Source organism: Lichenostomus cassidix, chromosome 9 (assembly GCF_008360975.1).
Source record: "Lichenostomus cassidix isolate B80296 chromosome 9, HeHo_3.0, whole genome shotgun sequence".
Lineage (NCBI taxonomy): Eukaryota > Metazoa > Chordata > Aves > Passeriformes > Meliphagidae > Lichenostomus > Lichenostomus cassidix.
In genome coordinates this window covers 7,235,497-7,255,423 of record NC_139490.1, presented here as the reverse complement: position 1 = coordinate 7,255,423, position 19,927 = coordinate 7,235,497, and the positions used below count along the sequence as shown (strand labels likewise).

The window sequence follows — 19,927 nt, the reverse complement described above, 5'->3', positions numbered from 1 at the left end:
AAAATTTATGACCCTGATTTCCTAATTAGCCTGGCTACATGGGTTCAGGTACTAAAATCATGGCTGGAAATATACAAATGTCTTGAAACCACACAAAAAACAATACAAAAGTATTTTAATGTTGTCCGATTAGAAATTCCATTTTCAGAAATACAACAAATACAAACGGCATCATTACTCTGTAAACATCTTCCCTCAAATCCTTTGAAACCTCAATGCAGATCTTAAATACATTTTCACAAAGAAAACAGTGTAGAAAAAGAACAAATAGTTACAATGCATTTGCAAAAAGTCCTGAAATGAATTTCAAAGGGACATGACTTTATGATAAGAATACTTTTGGAGGAAGAGTCTTTTTTTTTTTTGTTTAGCAATCCTCAAATTTTTCCAGCAGGAAAGCTGGATGGGCACTCTCTGTACCATCCCTCGTTATTTCCAATTAGGTAACAGACATGAAGTTACTTTGCCTTTGTCATAAACAGCCAGTGGTAGTTCTCAGAAAGGTATATTAAATGCCAGAAGGAAATTCAGCAAGATGTAAGATGGAGCCTGATCCTGCTAACCCTGGCTCCTCCAAGCAATCCTCTTTCTTTTCTACTTACTGTGCAGTGTAAGAACTTCAGGATTAAGTCAGATCTTAGAACCGTAATTCCATTTATTTGTAGAGGCAAACATGCCTTTTGCTCAACATAAATGTTTTCATTTAAAAGGAGGTTGTCAAGGCTGAAAGCGTTTTAAATTCACGTTTAGCAGAAACTTTGTGCAGTTTCACACAGGCCAGGGGATGCACAGAGCTGAAGGGATGAGCTGTAACTCAGCAATTCCAGCGCCCAGAGCTGCCCTCCCCAGCCCCAGTCACACCATCCAGCAGCCCCTGTTTGGCTGTACTCTGACACAGATTAACTCCTGCAGAGACCTTTGGGTGCTCAGCTCCTGCAGGAGCTCCTGCAGTGGTGCCTCTCACTGCCATTGCACACCTCAACACCCCAGCCAGCCCCCACACAGCCCCTTTGTCACCAAAGTCGCTGCTGCTCCGAGCCAGCAGTGGGGAAAGAGCTCCTGGAATTCCAATATCACAGCCCTGTCACGAGGCTGGCAGGGTGCTGACAGTGCTGCTTGCTGGGGATGGGAAGAGCTCAGGGGACAAACAGGAGGCACCATGAAGAAATTGTGGGACAGACAGAAAGGTTCCAGTTCCATCTGTCACTGAAACTCCTCGAGAGCCAGCGGTGGCACAAGGACACACACCGGTGTGCACACAGATGATCACAATTTGCTGCTCCATTTTATCGTTTTTTCCCTCTTGAATTACCTCCTGTAAATAAAGAAGACAGAACAGAACGCGATTTAATGTTCACAACATTTTTCAAACAGTATTGCACAAGTTACCAGCAAAAAAAAACCCAAAAAAACCAACAAAAACTAGCACTGTAGCAACCTGTAACCCCTTTCTTATGTGTATTATTAGCACATAGCTAATTCTGGATTGTTGCCTGCAAGCCTCAGGTCTGAGTTTTGTTACATTTGTAAAGCCTGCATCAGAAGCTTAATCAGAAACAGTCAAATCACCGTTTTAGAGACATGCTTAATTAAATAGCATCATACGTAGTCCCTGCAAAGGACTAAAACTATTCAGCTGTGGTTAGGTTTTTTGTTTATGCATTTCATCCAGCTCAGGAGTGCTGCAAAATAAGTAAGCAGTTGTCATTCTTTTTTTTTTTTTTTCAAATAATATACTTTCTAAATGGAGAGTTTTTATAAGGGTTTGGATTCAGCTAATGGCTGAATGTGATTGATTCATACTTTTTTTTTTCCCCAAGAAAACTGGGCTGAGCCATTAAATACCCAAAAATAAGTCATTTTTACCCCCAAACTATTAGACTTCTTCTCTTAAAAGAGCAGTAGGACATATATTTTCTCAATTCAGTATGAATCCATTTATTTCCCCCAACTTCAATTGCTCAGGTATGAAAATCTCAGGACTTAGGTTTTTCAGGGTCTCAAGTATAAGGAGAGAGTCATGTTACTCATGTTTACATCTGCCAAACAGCAGTTGGAATATAGTCCCTTCGGGCAGAACACTGTGAACATATTAAAGCACTAAGTGATTCCCAGGAAATTCATAAAATGTCCTTTTCTAATGATTCAAGGTATTTTTGTGGAGGCAGATTATTTACTATTTTTAGCTTTTCCCAGTGTCTAGCTTGTCTAATTGCTCCTTGTGCAAGTGCTCTGGCCTGGGGCTATTTTTCAGCTCTAATTGCAAAAGAAAGGATTACATGGCTTTGCTTGTGCTGGAGATGGGGCTCAAACCCTCCGGAAAAAAACCCTTCACCCCTTGATTTCAAAGCCACCCAGAACATTCACTCTGTTTGCTGGACTCATCTATACCTTCAAACCTGCTGACAACAGGAGCACAGGTAGGTACCTGCTGTGTGCTGCCAGCTGTCAGGGAGCAGGGCAGTCTGACCAGTGCTGGAGTTTTCCAGTTGATGGTTCTCTCATCTACTTGCACAGTGCAGCAATTACCAGAGGTGTTACCTTTGCAATTTCCTTTGAAAAGTCATGGAGAGATTCCCATAAAATCCCCCTTGTTGCAATTCTAGTTGAAAATCCTGGAAACAGCATAGGGAAATCAGACTCTGTGCTGGGAATGGGCAATGAACAGACAATTTTGGTTCTAAAACTATCAATTTACCTACCTACCTACCTACTTACCTAATTTTGGGGAAGGAAAACCAAAATCACAAACTACTTTGACTTGGTTAAAAATGTCCAAATGCCACAATCAGAACTACCCACACTGTACTACCTGAACTTCCAGCAGATGAAAAAACCATTTTGCGCCCAGATTTAGTTAACACTGTTTGGTGGATGCACACGAGGGCTCTTCAGGGTGTTTTCATCTCAGCCCACTGGATAACTTCACCAAGCAGCAGTCTGGCAGAAGCTCCTCTCATTTCAGAGCTTAAAACTCGCAGCACAGCTCCTCCCAGAGAGGAGAGAAATGGATCTCCTCCAGGAAACAGGAAAACCTCAAATCTGCGATTTTGCCTTGTCTACATAAAGAGTGCTTGCATTTTGGCCCAAGCCTGAACTTGCCATTAAAGTAGCCCTTGTCTATACAAATGTTAGGAAAGAGTCCAAGCACCGTCACAGCCTGGTACATCCCTGTGAAAAAGCAGTCACTGTCATCTCCTGGGAGGGTACAGCAGTCCTCCAGAGCAGCAGCTATCTGAAAATAATTTCATTTTCCTGTGATAATACAAACATCAGCACAAAGGCCTGGTCTATGAGAGCAGTTGTGCAACACGCAATAATTTCACATCCTGGTCTGAAATGTTCCACAGGCAGTTGGAAGGTCCAAGGCTGAGATCCAAGAGCACCAATGTGTTCACAGCTATGCAAATATTAGGAACTACTGATGTCTCAACACATGCAACATCTTACATTATATTTAGCAGACTCCACTTAAATTCACATGCCTGCAAGCTATAAAGATTTACCAAAAGTTGTGGGGAAAAAAAAAAAAAGTACAGATTAAGCCAAATAATTTTTTCAGCTATTACTCATTTGAGGTTTGCGAGATAGAGGTTCCTAAATATTCCAGCAGGCTCTAAATCAGTAACACATCTGAGACACTCTCTCCTGCTGCATGCCCAGCTAGCCCTGGGTTTGCTCCATGTCTCCTGCCTGCTCTGCAGCCCATGTGATGCTTTGTTTACTCCCCACACAAGCAGATCCCTCACCAGCCATTGCCAGCAGAAGGATTTCTTCTTCCCCAGCTTCCTTACGCCGAGTCTGCAAACACTGGGCACTGCTGTGCTCCCCTCCTCCCCGCTCAGCTCCCCTCTGTGTTTTGGGTTCAAAGTGGAGCTATCCCAGACTCAGGGACCTCGAGAGAGCAGGACTTGGGAAACACCGGCAGAGACACTGAGGGCACGAGCACATTATCAGAAAGAATTCGAGTGCTCCCAGCAGCCCAGCAGCAAATTAGAAAGTTTTGGCTCCCAAGAATGAGTTGTGTTGTTTGTTCCTGCACACTGCAGCTGCTCGTCCCTCTCCCTGCCCACCCCCCTCCTCTGGGTGGTTTATTACACACAAGCTACTAATGAATGGGAACCGCTGTTTTACAGTACACCACACTTACAGGACTTATCTCTAGGCCTACCACAGATTTGACTGATCAACAGCAGGGCACCACCATCATAATTCTTCCTAGAAACAGGAGGATAAAAAGGGGTTTGTTGGAGGTTGGCTGTGTCTGCAGAGAATCCTGCCTGCAGGGCCTGCTGATGCCATCGCTCGCTGCTATGGTCTTTGGCCTAATAAGGTACAGAAACAAAGATTGTTCACTTGTTCAAGAATACTAAAGTACCCAAGTGACGGAAAGTGGAGGCAGCAGGGCACACATCCAAGTGGGATTAAGGCCACAAGTGCAACGTTACAGGGCTGACTGGGTGGCAGAGGGAATATCTGCCTCTGAAGAAAAAAAAAAAATCCAGTTCAAACATAATTTATAACATGTCACTCACAGTCAGAGGTGGCTGTCATTAAGAGTTAAATGTTGCATTGTGTTCAACTTATTCCGATAAGAATTCTCTAAGCTGCTTATATGTTATCATAACTCATGGATAAGTGGAGCGTGGGCATGGGGAGGGGGAGAGGCTCTCTGGGCAGGATGGGACACAGACTGGGAGGCAGAAATGCTGGAGCAGAGCTGGGCTGCTGGGTCCTCAGAGTGGTGAACCCACAGTCTGCACATCCCAAGGACTCCACAGTGAGTCTCAGAGCCTGCCAAGCCCAATGGGGCTTGTCAAGGTCCAGGCTCTATTTGGACAGATGCACCTTTTCTGCTTTAATGTGCTTCTCCAGTTAGGGAGCCAGGCAGGAACACTGAGAGGAGCTAAAATGGTGCTTTTGGCCTCTGTTCAGCCAGTCTGCACAGTAAGGCTGTCTGAAGGTTTAAGAGCTGGAGCTGAAGGAGAAAAAAATGGGCAATGTGGTAGCCAAGTAAAAAGCCCCTAAGTTAATACTGCTCACTGGAAATGGAACTGGGAAGCCAACAGAAGAGCAGCAAAGCAGCTTCTTTGGGGATAATATTAAATTCCTCTGACTGGCTTGGTAGTTTGGAAGCAGCAGGATTGTTTTCTCCAGCTTAGAGAAACCCAGCAACAGACCCACCCCACTGAAGTTCAAGCAGCTAGATCAGGCCAAACCCCACTAAACTTTACAGCCTTATTAGTAAAATTTTTCCCTGTAATTTTTTCCCCACCTCATTTTGGGAACAACCTGTGTGGAATATGACCTAGAATCATTGGAGCCCATCCATTTTCACAGAATTAGAATCATAGGAGCCTGTTAATTTGCACAGCTTAGTGCAAATAGCCACTGTAATTCCCAGTTAGAAGCATTTCTCTGGTGCAGCTCATTCAGAAAGCAGCAGTTTGTTTACTCACTGGCTTGGGCTACCTGGATCACGTTACACCTGCTGGGGCTGCTGGTGATGTGGGAGGTTGATCTTAAACTGGCACTGTTGCTTTTATAAAGCTTTTAATGTCACAGGCTCTGGCTGTTTTCAAGATCTCACCCATCAAGCCAAGGCTTAAGGGAGTTTGGGCTGAGATATTTCTGTCCTCTATTCCCCTGTCACTCAAGCCAACAACCACAAATTTGCTGCGGTAGGTTTGGGACAAATATTTCAGCCCCTGACCTGTGCCTGGTCTGACTAAAGACCCAGGGTCTCTGATTTCTCCACATTACAGAAACACTGCAGCAAGTTCCCAGTTTTCTGAGCACCAAGCTGAATGCAAATACCTTACCTGCCACCACAGTGCTGTCTCCAAGTGTGTTTGAAAGCCAGAGGGTCGATCCCAGTGAGCTCCTGGTATCCAGAGGTGGCTGCTTCATGCATGCCCATGGGATGCTGCAGGGTGCATGGAGTGTATGCAGGCACAGCAATGCTGCAGTGCATTTATGTTTCTGGCCTCTACAACTCTGAGGAGCTGTTAGCCACAGCCCTCTGTCCTTGTAGACAGCAGACAGTTCCCTGTAGCCACCTCTCTCCATGGGAAAAGAGAGAATGACTCGGGAAGTGAATATACCCATTGCTGCCAGCCAGGCACAGCAGCACCTGGAGCACACACACGTGTGGGAGGTGAACCCAGGGAAATGTTTTTGTGGCTGGGTGTCCCCATGGGGATGTGTTTGGCTGTTGTGCAGCCTCAAGAATGTGCATGTCCAAATCCATTTGTCTGGGTGCAAGTTATGGTAAACAATCACAGGAAATTGCCAAAAGAAAAGTTAAAATAGATAGAACTGGTGTGTGAAGGAGTGTTTTACCTGACTCTGACTTCTGCTGGATATGTGAGTAGAGGCAGATAGTAGATTAACTATGCAGCTCAGAGACCATTAAGGCTTGCAGAGGAACAATTAGTCCAGAATTTGCATTTTATGAAATTGAACCTTTTATAAAACTTACAGCACAGCTAATGACAAAGGTTTCTTCAAATAAGTATTTCCGTCTGATCTTTCTCACGTGGGGTTTGTAGCATCTTGCCAGGATATGAGAACCTAAAAATGTAAAAGGCAACTTTTCAGCAAAAATTAAACCCACTGGTTTATCTTTACCATCTGTGTGAAGTGTAAATAAATACTGAAAAATACATTTGTTTTAAATAAATGTGAACAAAAGGTTTAACACATTTGCAGTATGTAATGCTGGTTTTAAAACATGATTTTAACCACCTGACACATTCAATCAAATACAGAAAACTCTCCAGGTTGTATTTGCATTCTGGAAGAGCAGCTACAAAAGAAAGTGTAAGAGCAGCAAATCATTCTGAAAATAAACTGATTTGAACAGAGAATGAGTTCTCCCTGAAAGGCTGCAGCACCACGGACTTTGTAGTATTACTTGAAAAAGCTGCAAGTATCTTATTTTTCCCCATAAAACAGACCTACTTTGAGAAGGGCAGATTGACAGTTTGATCTACGCTCCGTAAAACCATGAGGAAAAAAAATCACTTCTAGGAGCACAAATTTTCAGCAAGGCCTCTTTTTTTTTTCCAATATTCAGGGAAATTTCTAATGCAGTTCATCGTCTTTAATTAAAAAAAAAAAACCTGCAGCAATAAATGATGGAAGAAAACCAAATCCCTTTTCCAAGCAGTGACACTGCCACTTTAATAGTTTCCCACTGTACTTGGGGTTAGTTGCCAGAGAAGCCTTGTTCAGCCTATTTGGGGGCCCCATGAAATGCTGCAAGCGTTACTGAAATGAGCACTTGTCTTTTGTTGAGCTGCATGCTAGCACCATACAGTGCTGAGCTGATAAATCCACTTTTTCTAACACAAGCGTTTTTCAAACAAAACTACCATGAGACTGATGAGTAATGCCAGCTTGCCAAAAAAAAAAAAAAAAAAAAAAAAAAAAGACACACACCCCTCCCAGGCGCTGCTGACACTGACAGCTGTTAAATTCACATATTCACAAAATGAGATGGGTTACATAACTGGAAATTACAAGAGCGACTCACCAGTGAGAGGAACTGCAAAGTAAGGCATCACTGGGGCTGGGGAAGGAATAGAGCACACATTTCCATGTGCACTGGCCCACTGATGGCCAGGGTAAAGCTGTGCCTTGAGCACACCGAGGTTGCCTGGCACTCCACACCCTGCATCATCAGGCTGTTTGTAGTTTGTTCAGATTTGCAGGTTGTTTTTTTTTTCCAGCAAAGCAAGGATGCTTGTGGAAAAAAGATATATCAGTGCTGCTGTGTGTGTGATGAACACAAGGGTAATTTAAAAGCCCAAATGCCAGTTTTTGCAAGGCATGATGCAAAAGCAATGACTCTGAAAGGCTTATGGGCGAATCTTGAGCGGCTGAGATGGCAGTGGAGGAGGTGAAGTGCTGGGTAGAGTTAGGTCTGCCAAAACCTAGGGAGCTTTTAATTTGCATCTAATCTTTGACATAAGAGCACTTTGCAAAGATGTTGCTATTACTATTATGGTTGTATGGACACAGGGCTGAGCTCTGGAGGAGCTCTGTAATCTGCCCATGCAGGACAGGAAGGCAGTGACAGAACATCACCCCACCGCTACATCACCTGCCTTTATTTCAGTATCTATTTCCAAACTGGTTTGAAAATTTGACAAAAGCACCTGATTCTGGAAGGGCCATGGAGCAGATGATGGAGCAAAGGCATCATTACAAGCTCCTGAGAAATGACAGGCTGGGAACTGGTGGAAGAGCACAGAAGAAGGAGCAATAAGGGAAGAAGGCAATGTCTGCAGAAGCTGCCAGGCCCCCACGTGTTGCTGAGATTGCCAAAAATGAGGTTCTGAAAGGGGCTGATCTGTACATAAACCAAAGCTAAAAACAATGGATGTCTTTATGAATAGCAACAATATAAAAAAAAATCTAGTAATTGAACCACCATTAACATCAAGCTGAATTTTATACATTCAAAATAATCTATGCTTTGTTTTTTCTGCTCTTGGCTGAATTTATTCTTCTTTTGCAGTAAGAGGGGTTTTGTTTTTATAAAGAAACACCTAAAAGCTTTTTTATAAGCAAGTTTGTCAAAAAATAACTGAACATGAAATGACCAAATAAATGCTTAAAGTTCCACATACTTTACCATATTACCTGTAATAAACTAGGTTAATGCAAAATCAAGATGCACAGACAAATCAGGGGGGGAAAAAAGACACACAGAAATGAATGCTTTGAGAGTGATGTCACCTAAGCTGGTGTGTAGGTACAGTCTGCTGTGTAGGAGAGCAGTGAAAGCATAAACAGAATACTAGATGTGCATTAAGCCACAAACAGAAATAGCTGTGAACAATGGCAAAGTCTGGTTGCTCTTGGAACCCTAATATAAGGAAACATCCCTATAAAAGATGAGACAATAGCAGTCTATAAATGACAGCCCCGTAGGCAGGGAAGGATTAAGAACTTCCTATAGTTCCTAAAGTATCAACCTATATTGTAACCTTTCCACAAAGGCTGCCATAAGTGCTTTCTCTGAATTAGTCCACCCAGAATAGGAAAAAGCATCAGAATTAGTTTGACTTTTCCTCTGGACACCAGCCACACGCTCTCAAGGCACAGAAGAAGAAGCAAAAGGAGACGGAAGCAGAGCACTTGTTCAGGACCTTTTGCCAGCACACCTGTGAGTCCTGGTGCTCATTTGCCCTCCCTGCTTCCTCCAGAGCCCAGAGACCTTTGCCAGCCCTGATCCAGGCCATGACAACGTGCAGCTCTCTAAAGCAGTGCTTCTCTGTCTCTGCAGAGCACTGGTAATGCAGGGTTTGGACACAAGAAAACGTAATCCAGGCTGAGGCTTCAGTGTCCATTTATTACTTTTATTTCCTTTGTTTTATTTTGAGGTGTATTTTTTTGTTGTTTTGCTTGCTTGCATGAGTAATAAAATGCATTCATTTAATTGGGCATGTATTTAATTTGGAAATATTAACAAAATACCTCCCAGCACCTCATGGCCCATGGTCTGAGACATATCCCTGTGCAGCAAACATGCTCTGAGCTTTTAGGCTGCAGATTAACCTCAGATCTCAGATTTTCTTGCAGACTGCCACATACTCTTCTCATAAAAGTTTTAATGGAAAACTATGAACATTACTACTTAATCCAATTCCACAGAACAGCCACAGCAAACTTTCAAAGGCCTCATGGAATACCAGTGGTCCCTAGGAGAGGTGCTGGGAACAACCAAGACTTTGGTGATTCTGCTGGTTTATCCTAACACTGCATTAAGCCCATTCACATACATCACTCTGCTGAAAGTCAAAGAGCCTGCACTTCAGAGAGTTTTCCAAGAAATCAAATGAAGCTAAGTGAGCACTTCACTGCACTGATGGGGGAAGAAGAAGTATTGTCCCACTGCAGCTACTGCTAACGTAGGCACCTCTAGGCACTCCACATCCTTGGATGTGGATGAACTGAACAACATGAAGAGGTACAAAACATGCAAGACCAGGACCTGTTCCAAGTCACATTTGTAGATTTGCAGCTGATTATAAATTCAATAGGATCTACAGAAGTCAACACTAAAGAATTTGCCACAAGTCCAAGCTCTTGAGAACGCCTTGTTTTTCCCTCTGCCAACAATTCCTCATTCTCAGCTGGAGGCTTTAGGGCAAATTGAAGCAATTCTGGTCCAAAAGTTCCAGTGGAATAGTTTTATCATCTGTTTTTAGAAGTGATCTGCTGTTTGTCAGGTGGAACTTGGTCCCTGTGTGCTGACATTAGAAAGCAGATATAAGTACATATTAAAACAAAATCTTTTTAAAATTCCACTGAAGCTTTTGAAAATATTGAAGATTCACCCTCCAGCTATTCACAGTCCTATTTTTAATTTAATTTTTTTTTTTCTGAAAAACAAGCAAATATTCTGGTTCTCACCAAGGGCTGTAGGCTCCATCCTCCCAAGCTCAATCACAGCAGGCATTTCTCTGAATCAACATGCTTCTTAATGGGAATAAATTGTTTTCAGCGGAGTTTTGTTAAAAATCACCACCAAATACAAACCATTATTAATATTCAGGATAGAATTAAGTAACGTCACCATTGATATCTGCATGTGCAGCTGTGGGCCTTAAATTATTTTATGGCAAAATTCAGCCCCACTTCTTATTCCTCCTGGTCTTCAAACCTGCTGCCACTGGAGCAGATTATGCTGACCCTGTAAGAGGTAGGACCTTGGCCAAGAGCTATCCATGGATTTTGGGAGACTTTCTGCAGAACAAGGTGTTATTGCAAGTAAAAGTTAGATATTCTGGCTGTTGTAACCTGTGGGACTTCTCAGCAGCACAATGCTGTTTAGCACAGCTCAGATGCTCTTCCTGAGCTGTATTTTGTGTTTCTCTGCAGCTCCTTGGGGAAACTGCTCAGCTGGGAAGGAGCTGGGTAGAAAAATGTCAGAGCCAAGCCCTACCAAGCACGAGAAGTGTTTGAGCAAGATTCTCACTACACAATTTGTCTAAGGCTGGGAACAAATACTAAAGCAATTTTCTTCCTTCAGAGCAGTTTTAAAGTCACTTAAAGCCTGATAGCACTTTCCAACTTGGAGAATGGACTTTGCTGCTCAGTGTAGTTCCACTTACTCATCTGACAGCTCCCAGTTACTCATGTGAGCAAAGCACAAGGTTTTGTAGCTGTGGGAATAAAACACAAGAGCAAATCCACTCGCTTGGAAGGGAAAGTTTCTAGGTTCAATAACAAAATCAGAACTCTGCAGCAGCCTCTCCCTCCCCCACATAGTTTGTTGCTTAAAAATCTTAAAGAAAAAAAATATATTCTCTATAAACATAATCTTAGCATGATCAAATTTATTCCTATAAAAATACTTCATCAGTTTTGTGGCTTTTCTATTTGCACTGCAAACTAGTAAAGGAAAACTCTGTTTTCTCACACTTTCTTTTCACACTATTCTGAGTGTTACCTAATTTCCCAGTTTAAAAATAGATTACAGGGATTAAGAGACTTTTGAACCAAAAAAGAATGCACATATTAGGAAAATTACCACCTAAATAAATAGCCCACTTTAATAAGCAGTTTCCTAGTTTGTATGTTATTAAGGAAAAAACCACTTCACAGACATCTAGTTTAACAGATGTCAGTGAGCTTCATTTACAAGTTCAAGATTCAGAGGTAGATAAAATATTCATTTAGTTTGGAATATGAAAAGTGCCGTTTTTTCATATACAATGTACTGAAGTACTTGATAAAACATTGTTAGGGAAGGAAAAATAGTTGCCAGCAGGTTTTATTTAAGGAATGGTTCCTGCAAATAAAAACTTTCAGCTAAAAAGGATTTTTAAAATTGTTTTTTAATATGCTTTTAATGACCTCTACTCCTCATACCTACCTCCTTGCTTCCCAAACTGTTTGTACTGTCCCCAATAACACTCAGTGGAAAGCTGTCGTTCCTGGCTAAATCCTTACTTAGGTTGGATGCTATGCCTCCGTTAGACAGGGTCACAAGGTCACAATCGATTTTGGAGGCCACCTGGAGAGTCCAGGCCGTGAACTGACTCAAAAAATTTATATCAGAGCTGGAATGGTCCACCTCCCAGGGCTCAGGCTGCGCTAACACCCCAACCGCAGGATGGAGCCTGCCAGGCCCAGCTCAGAGAGAGGCCAGAGTTGTTGACCCCGTTAGCTGACCTCTTCAAACTTCAGGAGAATTTTTCTGGCAGTTACCACGGTGACTGGGCACTCCAAGCTTATCCTTCTTACTGAAGGAAAAAAAAAAAAAAAGACGAAAAATTAAGAAGAAAAAAAATGTTAAAACCTACCTCGTAGGGATGTCTGTCAAGAATCAAACACGTAAAAGTTTTAATTGTTTGCTTCTCTCTTGGGCTGCTCTGGCTCTAACTGGTACATCCGGTGTGTGAACATCAAGAAAACAGTTTGGCTAAAAACATTTCAACTTCTGAAAAAATAATGCTCAGTGGATTTAACGAGAAGCATTTCTAGTATCTGCCAGTGATCACAAGTGACACACTAAGAGGTTTATTGTGAAATAATATTTATTTTTCTTTCTGTATCTTTCTCCAAATTACTATCATTCCTCATTGAATTGAGAAGAAGCTGAGAAAAGGCTCAGGGAAAGGATTCTATGCTGCCTTCGTCTTTTATCCTTTTAAAAACTATCTGCTTGGTGAAACATTAAGTATGCAGCAATACATTGCTTTGGTCTCTCAGAAGAGACTGCATAACCTATTTAATGTACCATGAAATATTATTTAAGAGGAAAAAGCCAAAAAAAAACCCCAAAAGTTGTCAGACATCGTTAGTGCTGTTTTTTTCAGGCACTTTGAACACTAATCACTTCACACATAAAATTTAGCAGGTAAGCAAGGTCTCATGATGCTGACAGAAAACACTTGAAACACATCAAGGGATCACAGAGCGTGCTAAGTAAACAAGAAAACAAAGTGCACTCTTCATTTCTAAAACAATAAGGGGAAAACTGGTGCTTCTTAATTTCAGAGCAATCACATATTACATACAAAGCTTTTATGTAAATTTTCCTCATGCTCCTCTACTTGAAATAGCATCTTGCAAAAGGGAGCAATGAGAGTACACTGCATTATAGCTGGAAAAATCCTACTTAAGGGCTCCTGATGGCAAACTGTCAATCAGTATTCCCTGCTTGTTATGAACTGCTCATTTCTGGAGTACAGCTAAACAGAGGTTTAATGATTGAAACTTTAATGGCATTTTGTCTCACACATGGTTCTGATGTATCTTCTGTTGTTTGAAGAGTTAAACATGGATATTCAAATTGCTGCTTAGCCACTGCTCTGCTCCTCCTGGGCTTCTGCACTGGCAGTGCTGAGATGGCAGAGGGGACAGAGCTGCTGGGTTGCCTGTCATGGGAGAAGATCACATAGACCCTATGGATACAAAAATAAAGCAGGAGGTTTGGGTGTGGGAAGAAAAAAAAGCACATAACTGATCTTTTGTTCCAGATTTTTTTTTTCATTTCTGCTGGAAGGATGAGAAAAAGGCAGTCCAGCATACGTGTATTAACTAACATTAAAAAAAAGTGAATGCAGGCATGGTACAGGACTCCTTCTCCTTTCAAAACTGGTTCAATTGCTTTGAAATATCATATGCCTCGATGCTAAATAGATACATATACACATGATAATATTATTTAGCAATATTGAATTAAACATGAAAACAATTTAAATTAAAAACACTTAAAGATTGTTTTCCTATTATTAAGGATGTGTTAGAAAAAGGCTAAGCCTCTCATTAGGAGATGAATTTTTTTCATTTGTGTTTTTGTTATGGCTACACAAGATGTTTTTATGCTTTCTCTTTTTTTCTCTGCATGAAATAATGTAAATTGAAACAATCAGGTGACTGATTAATAGGCTAGAGGGAAGAAAAGAAGTGTTTGTTGAATTTTATTTTATTTTTTTGTTGTTTCTTTTTGAACAACACAGTGTATATAAGCATGTGCCTTTCAATTAGATACCATGATTTATGAAGTCATGCTCAGGGCCAGCCAGGTTGTTGACTCAGATTAGAGCTATGATGCCAGCTCATTCCCTGGTGACAAACACTGACTGTCCTTCCCGCAGCCAGGCACCCCTGGCAGCCTTATGAAAAGACCTTGTGGTTGGCAGAGCACTGAGCAGGAAATGAGGTCCTCTCCGGTTTGGGACAGAGATGACTGGAGTTACAGAAAGCTGTAAAGCAAAATCAGCATCTCCTGAGTCACAGACTTTAGGCTCTGGTGGAGCCCGCAGTTCCCAGGGTGACCTGGCCCACCAGCACTGCCTCTCCCACACCCAGCCCTGCCAGCCTCCCAGCGAGTGCCTACGGGAGAGCCCTGCAAACTGTGACTCCAGCGTGGCATAGCTCTGATTGCCGTGGGAGAGGGGAAGAGAGGGCACCAGGGTCCCCTGTTCCCCCCATGTGCCCCAGCCTGGTGCTCAGCACCCGCTGGAGGGAATCCCTTTCTCCCTCATCCTTACCAGAGAGTTTTTTGGCACAGTGCGTGGTGTTTTTTCTAACAATATCATAAGGCTTTTATGTCAGCCTGTAGCTTGGGGATCTTTGTGTGGCCTACCCTCCCCTAGGAATTTCACATATAAATCACTGGAAAGCAGGAAATCCTTAAGACCTGGTGGGAAGCTGTATACCATGTTTGCCTCTTAGCACAGACAGCTGCAGACCACAGAGCATCTTGCCTTGTAGGCACTACAGGAACCCAGACACCTGGACCTGAAATGGGGGAACTTGGCCCCCTGCTTCCCAGGTCTCTGAGCTCCTGGAACGGGGTGAGAAACTCTTCCTGAATCCATGGAGTAGGACTCCCTGATGTTCTCTGTGTAACACTTTCACTCCGAATTCCCTCAATGCCATTGAAACAATAATATTTAGACCGTTTGGGGGCTGAGATTATTGCTTTAATAAATTGGTTTTTTATTGGTTCATTGTGGCAAATAAGCCCCCGATTGATTTTGCTCCTAATCAGCATGGAGAATGCATTCCGCTGTAATTAAATCCCGTGTAACTGGGTACTCTGTGTTCACTTGTCTCGTAGCTTGCAGTGGCATGAGATACAGCACATCAAACGCTATACTCGCCACGATAGGCACCCTGCCAGCCCGCGGAACGATGATGCTCGCCTTTAGCGTGCTTACAATGAGCATGGCTGGGGCACGTTTGGAGCACCGGGCATCGCTTGGGAGACCCAGGAAACTTATTAGGGGAGGAAGATGGCCAGGGATAAGGTCTTTTCTCTCGAGGAAGGTTTGACCCCCCTCTCTGAAAAGGCTGGAGAGAGGAGGGAGCCTCTGCCCCGCCCGCTTGCCACAGGTCCCCGCAGACCCCAGCGCGGCTCCCGGGGGCTCCGGCCGGGGCAGGCGGGTCCCCTCGGCCGGCGGGAGCGCGGCCGGGCTGCCAGGCGGGCAGTTTTGAAGAGTCGATCTTCATAATACAAATCCCCCGGCTTCGCCTCCCCGCCAGCGGCGCGAGCCAGCTTTTTAATTGAATCCCGGGGATTTGGCCGCAGCCGAGAGCCCCGGTTCGGGCCCCAGCGCCGTGGGTCCCCCTCCCGAGAGCCGGACCGTCTCCTGGGGGCTGATCTGTCGCCTCGGAACCGAGGCAAGGGGGGCTCCGGTGACCTGGGGGAGCCCCCCGGGCCGGGTCCCCGGGAGGCAGAGCGCGGGCTCGCTGCACCCCGGGCTGGGGCGGCGAGGGGACGGGGGCAGCTGGCTCCTGGCTGCTCCTGGCTGCTCCCGCCTCTCGCCCGGGCAGCGCTTTAGGGGGGCTCAGGCCGGATCCTGCCCATTCTATACGTTAATGCTCTTTTCTCTCCGGCTGCAGGGAAGCAGGCCAGCGGATAATTACCCCTCACTGCAATCCGCAGAGCTGGCCTAATCCGAAAGCTCAAGTGCCCGTAAGTAAAACTTCAGGAAAAGTTATTGAAACTGACAAATACAGGGTGACAAATAATCAATAAAAGCCCAGTCCCACATCCTTTATTGTTTCCAGGCACTAACAGCAAGTAATGAAACCTCGGCGACGACGGGGGAGGGAGCGGCAGGGACCGGGAGCTGGGCTGGCTCCTGGAAAGCCCCCACTGAAAGAAGTCCAGGGAAGGACCCGGCAGCGTAAGGGGGACGATCCCGTCCCCATGGGAGAGAGGAAAATGCCACCCTCCCAGCACCCCCCTCCCGCCGGGGCGCTCCGGATGGGTGAGCCCGGCAGGCGCCTGCCCGCCCGGGAGCTTGTGCCCGACCCCTCGGGCAGGGACCGCCCGGAGCCCGGTGCCACCCGACAGCCGCGGGCAGCCTCGGGCCACGCACCTATCTAAAAAAAAAAAAAAAATCAGATGCTGTAATCTGCGTTCTGAAATCTGTAACATCCCTGAACACCCAACGCGCTGCTTCTCATTAGCATCTCGGCCCTGGATTTTCCACGCCGCAGTTTCTAAAGTTTCAGCAAAGGACGCCGGGCAAGATAAATCCGTGCTGTCGTTTCTCTCCCTTTCTGTCTCTCCAAATTAAGTTTTGATCTATCAGTTTAAACACTGGCCAGAAAGTTGATTCACTTTCTGTTAGGATTTCGGGTTAAACCAGGGGCTCCTCCAGTGTCTTTAAGCTTTTGAGCTGTGTAAATGAACTGCAGTGTCACATAATCGATGGGGAAAACTCAGCTGTCACAGATACGAAAGCAGCCTCCTGCCACAGCAATAACGTGATTTGGCATTTCAAAGTTTGGAAACGTGCTGTCTGCGCGTCCGGGGCTCGGGGAGGAAGATCTGAGCAGAGGGACGGGGGCGACGTGCCGGGGCTGGCGGGGGGACAGCAAGCCAGCCACGGTGGCCCCCAGCTCCGGCAGCCCCGAGTCCCGGCGCCCCGCACCGCGACACCCGCTGCCGCTCCCTCCCTTCCCGACACACGCTGCGAAAGTTGTTTCCCAACTTTGGCGTTAGGGGAGGGTTGACCCAGAACAAATCTCAGTGTCTCGGTGGCCTTTCCAAAGCGGCCGTGCCCCCCCGCCCCGAGCCTGCGGGACGTGCCCATCTGGAGCACGCACCGTGAGAGCAACTGTGCCGCGTACAGCCACAGCGGCCATCAGTCACTAAAAGCCACACGCTTCAGTGGACCGGGAATAAAACGAAGTCCTGGTGACGCCTGGTTAAACCACTGACCCTCTTGCGAGGGCTGGAGAAGGGGGAAGGCGACCCCCTCCCGACAACCCCAGCTTTGGGGGGCTTGGCGCGGGGCTCTGCAGGGCGATCCCCAGCGGCCGTGCTCCTCTCCCGGAGCTGGCAGCGCTGCCCAAAAGGGGACTCAGCGCAGCCGTTTCGGGGTTCCCCAAGGGGGACGAGGAACGGGGAGGGCACAGGGCAGAGCCCCCGGCCCGGCCGTGCCCAGGGGCGGCAGCGAGGGCGGCAGCGAAGGGAGTAGGGGGTTCCCACCGAAATGGTTATTTTCACCTCGGCTTGGGTGGAAAGACCAAGCCGTGGGCAGGGTGTGTTCCAAGGCGCGGGGTAACCGCTGCCCTCGGCACCCTGTCCCTCTGCACACCCCCATTCACCCGCACGCACAGGGACACGCGCAGGAAAACAACTCACGCAGCATGTTCAGATGCTTTCTGGAAGGGGAGGGCTTTAGTTGCAAACTAGGAAGCTCTCTCAGATGAACGATAAATTCTCCTTTGGTCAGGCTGTGGTGTTTGATCACATCTTTGTCTTTTGGCCTCACCAAAAACGGCCCCGGAGGCTGAATGAGGAAACAGGATTTCAGATAGTTTGATTTGACATGAGGAAGCTGTTGCATTTGTAATAATATAAGACTCTAAAGGGGAAAATGAAACCTCTGTAGCTGAGACAAGAAGTGTGCCTGAGTGGCACTACGTTTCAATCCCCATTTGGATATAATTTAAGTCTTCTCTGGCTTACAGTAATATACTCTCCAACCTTGAGGCTATCCAAAAGAGGGGATTTAATGAGGCCGAATTTATACACTTATATAATTTAGGGGTTTCGCTGTAGCTGTAAAATGACAATTGGTACATGTGTAGCGCAAAAGAGCTGAAATCCCATCCAGGGACCAAGTTGGTTATTTCTGAAGGAGCTGTCATTTCCAGCAGGGGGGCACAATGAGAAGGCCAGGAGCGATGGAGCTCTGATCTCCACCAAGGAGAGATAACCACCTGATTAAAATGGGGCTCTTGTTCCCTCGTTACCCGATCGTCGTGTGAACTTACCTTATTTACAATTATAGGCAATGAGTGAGTCGCCCAGATTGTAATACACCTATAGCTTTGGGTTTACTCCTCCCTTTGTTACCAAGACCATCTCTTGGACAGATTTCTGGACCACTGATAACATGGGAGCACAGAAAAGCTCCTAAGGAGGGAGGGAATGTGTACGTTCAGAGCCCTGCACTGCGAGGGCAGCGTGTACAGCCTCCCACATCCCCCCGCTGGGAACCGAGCAGGAGGCCGGGCCCAGCAGAACCAGCCTGTCGAAATCAGGATGTTTACAGCACGCAGACACGTGTGAACACCACCAGAAAGCAAAGGGGCTCGGCATTAGGTGAAGGACTATTTTGTACTCCACATCTGGTATTTGCTCGTTTTCCAGGTGAAGCCAGGCACGGCAGCTGTTGCAGAACAGCCCCTCCCGGGTCACTCTGCAGCCCAGGTGTGCACCAATGGCATCAGACAATGATGCACATCTACGCTGAAATTTAACGCACTTTGTTCTCCATTTTAATATTAAATGGTGCAGTGTTTGCCAGATTATTATCCCACTATTGCTTGTGCATTTGTCTCTTATGTCTAGTGCCTGTCATTACACAAAGCATTTTGAAGAGCTAATTTCAAAAGACAGAAAGTCTACACTTACTATAAAAGTCATTAAATTAGCATGACAAGCATAAAGTTCCTAGGTTATAATTTGGTTATAGATCTGAAATCTTCCCTGCTTTCTCTCTCCACTTGAAGGATGAAGGCTGAAGCTAGGCACCGACTCGAAGTTAGGACAATTGAGCTGTCGATTGCTTGGTGGAGAAACAGGGAAGAGATGCGGGCTTCAACACCACCTTTTTGGCAGTGCAGTGGGTGACAAGAAAGAGTTCTGATTTTCTCTCACGTCTCCCAGCAGCCAGAGAAAGGTGTGATCAGATGGTCTACTACTACAACAGGTGGGAGCAATACAGAAAAAAAAAATCTCGATGCATTTCTCGTCGATTAAAATGTTGCTGGAATAGCAGGGCGCGTGCCTTTTATATCCCGCTAAATGCTAAGATGGGAAGATGCGTTATAAAAGCAGCCATTGGCTGTTTCCCCTAAGGCTGCAACATCCCCTTCATTTTAATCGCTTCTTCGTTTCGGAAGAAAGCTGGGGAGAGGAGGGGGGAGCTCCTTCCCCCAGCTCCCCGTGCATCTGCAGTGACGGGGGACTGCAGGAAGCCCCGGTGGTGCCAGGACCGGCAGCGTGGGAGCGCCCGCTCTGCCCGGCCGGGCATCCTCTCCCTGGCACGTTGCATTTCGACAACGAGAAAATTAGAAAAGGGACGGGGCATTCAAACGCGGTGCTCACAGAAGAGGCTGCCCTAGTAGTTATTTGGTCTAAAAATCTGCTGTCAACTTTTTTTTTTCTCCCCCGTCAGGATCAGCGAGGTGCGTTTCTTTGCGCTGGTTCGTTTGCTTTTAACCAGGCATGCTGCGAATTGTGGAAGCTTTCCATTTACCTTTTCTTCTTTAAGCGTTTTAATTATCATCACTGACCTGTTGGGCATACCTACAGTATCAATGTCCCTTTTACATCGCTGCCTTCCCTTTCTCTGCATGTTTCTGCTATTTAACACTTGCTACCTTTGCCATTAGAGTCCTAGAGTGACCCCCATGGGTATCTTTGAAAGAA

The 19,927-nt window shown here is 45.5% G+C and overlaps 1 protein-coding gene across 1 annotated transcript in view; it reads right to left on the bottom strand.

Annotated features, from left to right (window-relative positions):
• Positions 1–101: 101 nt before the first annotated feature.
• Positions 102–19,927, bottom strand: part of LOC146433140 (uncharacterized) — a 263,924-nt gene continuing 244,098 nt past the window's right edge. The window contains exons 5-7 of the mRNA XM_085069112.1: positions 17,630–17,777; positions 6,482–6,573; positions 102–1,315 (exon numbers count right to left, since the gene is read on the bottom strand). Coding sequence (XP_084925238.1) covers positions 1,085–1,315; positions 6,482–6,573; positions 17,630–17,777 — 471 coding nt within the window. The 3' untranslated portion in view covers positions 102–1,084. The remainder of the gene's footprint in view (positions 1,316–6,481; positions 6,574–17,629; positions 17,778–19,927) is intronic.